General features: G+C 31.3%; 1 protein-coding gene across 1 annotated transcript; it reads left to right on the top strand.

The window, feature by feature from the left end:
• The first annotated feature begins 4,497 nt into the window (after positions 1-4,497).
• Positions 4,498-5,903, top strand: LOC126720038 (uncharacterized). The gene has a single exon (XM_050422515.1). It carries the CDS (start codon positions 4,623-4,625, stop codon positions 5,766-5,768), a length of 1,146 nt encoding a protein of 381 aa, XP_050278472.1. The 5' UTR covers positions 4,498-4,622; the 3' UTR covers positions 5,769-5,903.
• The last annotated feature ends 97 nt before the right edge of the window (positions 5,904-6,000 follow it).

Below are 6,000 nucleotides of genomic sequence, written 5' to 3'. Positions count from 1 at the left end.
AGAATAAAAAAAAATACTAAGAAATATTGCCAGTGAAGGGAAATGTTATAGAAAGTATGAATATAATAAAGAAAAGGTAACGGATGATAAACAAAGAAGCATATGAATCTATAGTTTGCTTAACAAATTAGAATTCCCCAATCAAAAAATAAATAAATAAATAATAATAATAATAAATAGAATTCCTTTATTTTACTTCCTTTTCTCCTCTTTGAATTTTCACATAATGGTGTTAATATATCTTAATGCTAAAAATGAAGGCTCCGAAAATTTCTTAAAATTTTCAAAATGATGGGATATTTAAATATATTAATTTATATTTATATTGATTAGTTAAGTATATCTAAAAAAATTAGAGGTTTTTTTTTTTTTTTTTTTTTTTTTTTTTTTTTGGCAATATTAGAATATTGTTGTAGTTATAATAGCAATGGAAATGATGGTGACAATGACTTAATGATAGATGGTATGTATCATTATGTTAGTGGTTGCGATGTCGACAATGCCTATGAGCAGTGGTGGAGGTAGTGGCGATGATATTGACTAGTGGTGGCAATGGTGGCAACAACATTGACAATGACAATGATGGTGGTGGTGAGAGGACACTACTTTAAAGAATAAATAAGGATTGAGCTAGACTTTTATAAACAAACTTAAGAGGGTTATATAAGAAATAAGAAAATTTGGGCCACCAATATTCATGTTGCAAAATTAAATTGAAATATAAGGCTAAAAGTTGACTTTTTAAAAATTTGAGTGCCCAATGGCATTTATCTAGTTTTGTCCATAAGAGCATTGATTATGGATTGGTTGGTGGGATGACTATAGTAATGTTAGAATTTTTTAAATGATGCATTCCTCTATAGAATTTGAATGAGAAGTGCTACGTTTATAACGTTTTTACAATATTTTCATAACAAAACATAGATGGTAAGTTGTTATAGGTTTAAATTTAAACCTATCATTGAAATTATTTTTTTGTCTATCAATAATAACAACCCATAACAACTTATATTTCTTGTAAAAATGTTGTAAAATTGTTGTGGACATAACATTTATCAATTTGAATAGATGAAAATCTCGACCCTAAAATTTGTACAAAACCAATGAATTATCTTTTTTATTAACCTAAACAAAGGAAGTCAATAATGGAATTTTCAAATTACAATTTTGTGTAAATTCCAGTTCAAGAATTCCTAATCCAATGAGATCAGAGATAGAATCTTAATTGTATCATAGTTCAATGGCATTGCTTACTCTCATTTCTAAAGAGAACTAGAATTTGAATCTCATCTACTCCATTATTGTAAATATCAAATTATTAAAAAAAAAAACCTAAATAGAGATATATAAATAAATGAATAAATAATATATTTATGTGGACATTTAAAAAAGAAATGTTAGTATGAAATTTGTACATGGATTAAAAAGTGACCGGAGAAAAGAGAAACATAATATAAATATAAATTGGAAAGCATAAATACCTAGCCTATTAATTGCTTCTCTTTTCCTTTTGTGTTCAAGAAATTTTTTTTTTGGGGCACAATGGCATGATTATAATTTGATGAATAATAAGGACCATGTTTTATACTCAAAAAGTAACACCCTTGAGTCCTATATATACTAGAAGTTATGATCTTCAAAAGAACATAGTTTTAACAAAATTGAAACTAGGGGTAACTTAGAAGCTTCCCTTGGTATGTTTTGAAGACAAAATTGAATTCTTATTCAGGTAAGTAGTGATGGTTGCTTTCAAAACTTTGTTAATATGTGTGTATGTTTTTCTAATGCTATTCATAAACAATAGGTTGCTTTGCTTGCTTAAATTTTCTATATAGATGTTGAATGCAATAAATTTTGGGCCTATTTGATTGTTAGTTTGCACTTGAATTTACAATACCTTTTACCCATTTTACTTTCTCTTGTGTGTGCGAATTTTTTTCTAAGAAAAAAAGATAATTGTCCCACATTATTTAATAGAGCATTTTGTGTACAGTATAACTTGTTTTACATTCCCTTAAAGATATATAAAATTATAGTTTCTTAATGTCATTTATCATGAAAAAATCACAAGGATTGGGAAAATCTTGTCAATGAACGAAAATGTAATGATAATAAGGATATGGAAAAGCAAATGGTGAAGCATGGAGAGTAGCAATAAGAAACGTTAAGACAATAAGAATATAGAAAAGGAAAATATAACATATTAGAGGGAGAAGCATAGGACCCTAGGTTGCATAGCAAGTCCTATTGCCTTTCATTCACATTTTCTTCAGTCTTCTATATTTTCGCTTGATGGTGTTATCTTGTACTTATGATGTTGCCTTTTCTTTCACTTTTTCTCTGCTCATTTGACCGCATTAAAATGAAAATATAAGGTTTTGCTTGAGGCTAAAAATGGAATATTTTCTTCTTTTCTTTTGGAGGGAAGCTTTGGATGTCTAAGCCCACCCGATTCTTCCTTTGTTTTTAGAGATGATAAATAGGTTCAAAGCAACTTATTAATTAGAAGATCGAAAATTTTATGACAACCCTATCAAATAGTATCACATATGTTTATAACTTGAAGAGAGATGGATAAAAGTCTCTTAAATGAATGAAAAAAAAAAAATGTTAGTAACAAAATATTAGGGGAAAAGGGAAATGTTATATTGGAGTTCAAATAGGAGTACAATACAAAATAAAGTAAAGAGTTGATAATAAAAGAGAAGATGAAACATAAATCTAAGCCGATGAGGATAAGTTCCATTTTCACTTGTTTCCTTTCTCTTTCTTTCTTTGTTTCATTTCTTTTGTGTGTTTGAGAAGTTTGTTGTTGTTGTTGTTGTTGCCTCCATGATCATAGTTTGATAAAATATTGAAAAAGTAGCACCCTTTAGTTCTATGAGTTTTTAATTAGCTGAACTTAACTTTGATAGAAGTGAAAACTGGAATTACCTTAGAAACTTCTTGAGGGATGTTGTGAAGCCAAACTTAAATTCTTATTCTTGTAAGTATTGAAGTTTGAGTTTGCAAGTTTGTTTGTACGTGTGTGTGGGGTTTGCTATTACTATTTTTGTTTTTTTTTTTAAAAGAGGTTTGCTATTATTATTTAGAAGCAATGGATTATTTGCTTGCTTAAAATTTGTGATATAAATATTAAATCCCAATAATTTTTGGGTTCATTAGTTGTTAATTTCACTAGAATTAACAATATATTTTTGACCACTGCATAGTTGGGCGAGTTAATACCTTCCTAAGTCATATGAGTTTGGGAAGAGCGAAGATAGTTGATTCGAGTTACTAAGTTCACAACATATATATTATTTAAGTTTATCTAAGCATTAAAAAAAAAAAAAACAATATGTTTCCGGCCGTGAAATGTATTAATGACAAATTAATTGGGTTCTAGTCACATTTAATATAAATTTTTATAAAAGTTACATTACTCATGTACTTTTGATAAAGTCCTATAAAAGTTACATTACTCATGTAATTTTAAATTTTTAATAAAATCCAATTGTTTGATTAATTATCTTCCTGGGGTTAATTATGCACACAAAGTGTCACATCAGGTGATTATCATGTATTATAAATCTATTTGCCTATTTTTTTAGTATATTTCAGAATATAAAAAACTATCACTTCAAAATAATTATTATGCAAAATAATATTTGTAAAAATTACCTTATAATTAAGTGTCATACGAATATAGTCCCTATTCAATATTTATCATCTCTCATGTGAATAGCCTTAATTGAAATTACACAAAGTTTTAAAGAATTAATTAAATATTCTAACGTTGAGTTTCCCATTTGACGTTGCAAAATTGAAAATAAAAACAAAAACTATAATATTTAAATAAAAATTATGATTTAAAAGAAAATGCGAACTATATTTTAGAGAGGGAAAAAAATATTTTATATTCTAAATATTTCACATACGGTGGCAAAATATGCTCCCAGACTAAAAGACTTGATCACACCCAGATCATCGACTCCATTTCAAATTTCATATGTGAGCCTCTCTCTATTTCTTTTTTGGTCACAATGCATGGCTGACCCTTTGTTTCCCATACCAATCAGCTAGCACCGGAGATTATTGGAGTCATTAAAGCGGGTTGCGACGCCATCTCAAATATAGACTGATCCTGTATAAAGGTATATAATTATATATCCTCTAATATTTCCCTATGTCTAAATTTGGATTCAGGGTACCACCCAATCTTGTTCTGTAAAGTCTTTTTTTTTTCCTAAACAAATTAGATATTGTTTGTGCATGAAATATAGATGCAGGTTCAACATTTTTGCCACGAGCATCCGTTGGTCTACTATGAAAGGAAGACAAAAATATTTTTTTGTAATTTGTGCCTGGAAAAAATATTGGATTCTGGCTACCATTGTATAAAATGCAAATGGTTCTACCGACATAAATCATGTTTGGAGCTATCCCGTGAGTTGCACCATCCCTTGCACCGAAAACATCCTCTTGTTCTTACTAAAGGTCGGCCATATACTTATTCTCCCAAATGACATCTCTGCAAAGAATATCTCTACCAGTCCAATTCCTCTCTCTCCTACTGTTGTTTAATCTGCCACTTTAATCTTCATCTCGGCTGTGCTTCATTACCTCCTTTACCACACACCATGAAAGTTCAGATTCATGATCATTCATTGACCCTCTTACGGAAGTTAATCACGTTCACTTGTGATGCTTGTGGCAAAGAAGGCAAGGACACGCCCTACTTATGTCTCACATGCGCATTTTGTGTTCATCCAATATGTGCTTCTTTACATCGCACTGTCAAACATGTACGTCACCAACACACTCTCAACCTCACTTATTCTCTTCATCAGATCCAACCTGACCACCAGATTTGTCTACTTTGTGTTGAAATGGTGGACACAAAATATGGGTTTTACTATTGCTCGAGTTGCACTTTTGTTGCCCACCTCAGTTGCGCAGCTGATGGTGAAATCGAGGATAACATAAATGTGCTGAAAGATGAAGATAAGGAGTCCATTGAGCCAATAACTGCACTGAGATATGGCAATCCTGAATCTGTTGACTCAGTATCTTACGTTGTCAAGAAGAAAATTATGGGAGAAGAAGGAATTGAAATAACTACAGAAATTAGACATTTTAGTCATCAACATGAATTAACACTCACCCATGAGCTAAAAAATAGCGACAAGTGTGACGGTTGCAAAAGGCCCATGTTGACTCCATTTTATAATTGTACGCAATGTCGCTTCGTTCTCCACAAATTCTGTGCCGAATTACCGAGAAAGAAGTGGCACCCACTTCATCAACACCTACTCACACTTTCTAAGAATCCTTATGGTAGTCACGGCTTCTCTTGTAATGCTTGTGCTCGTCACTACAAAGGCTTCACATATAATTGTCGCAAATGCAACTTTGACCTTGATGTCAACTGTAGTTCGACCTCAGACAGGCTGACCCATGATAGTCATGAGCACCGCCGCCTCATCCTCTCCAATGCAACAAGAAGCGGGAAATGTAGTGTTTGTGATTCCAAAGGATATGTATTCCGCTGTGCTGATTGTGCGTTTGCTCTGGATTTTAAATGTGCTACACTACCGAGTAGCACAAGGTATGAACAACATAAGCATCCTTTTACTCTTCAATATACTCTTGAAGATGAATCTGGAGAATATTATTGTGATATTTGTGAAGAAAAACGACACCCAAAACATTGGTTTTATTATTGTGCAGATTGTAGTTTCCCTACTCATCCTGATTGCATTCTTGGGGAAAAAATTTATTTGTAATTGAATACCCATAGCTTTCATTGAGGAAAATAAACACCACCCTCCATATCATAGTTGTGGTGGTCCTTGCAAAGAGTCCATCGATGCGTCCATTGAAATTTCAATTTCCACAACTGGCATTTGTGAAAGAGACAAATATGATTCTTTCTTTTCATTGGTTCTTCAGTTTAATAGGAATTTCCTTTTTTTTCTTTTTTCTCTTTTCTCTTTTTTTTCCCTTCCCGTTTGTCAT

This window comes from Quercus robur, chromosome 3, assembly GCF_932294415.1.
Source record: "Quercus robur chromosome 3, dhQueRobu3.1, whole genome shotgun sequence".
Classification (NCBI taxonomy): Eukaryota; Viridiplantae; Streptophyta; class Magnoliopsida; order Fagales; family Fagaceae; genus Quercus; species Quercus robur.
The sequence above is the reverse complement of the archived record's forward strand: the minus strand, read 5'-3'. Positions and strand labels throughout refer to the sequence as shown.

Excerpts from the sequence above, each read along its gene's own strand:
- LOC126720038 (XM_050422515.1), top strand. The coding sequence starts at position 4,623 with ATGAAAGTTCAGATTCATGATCATTCATTGACCCTCTTACGGAAGTTA.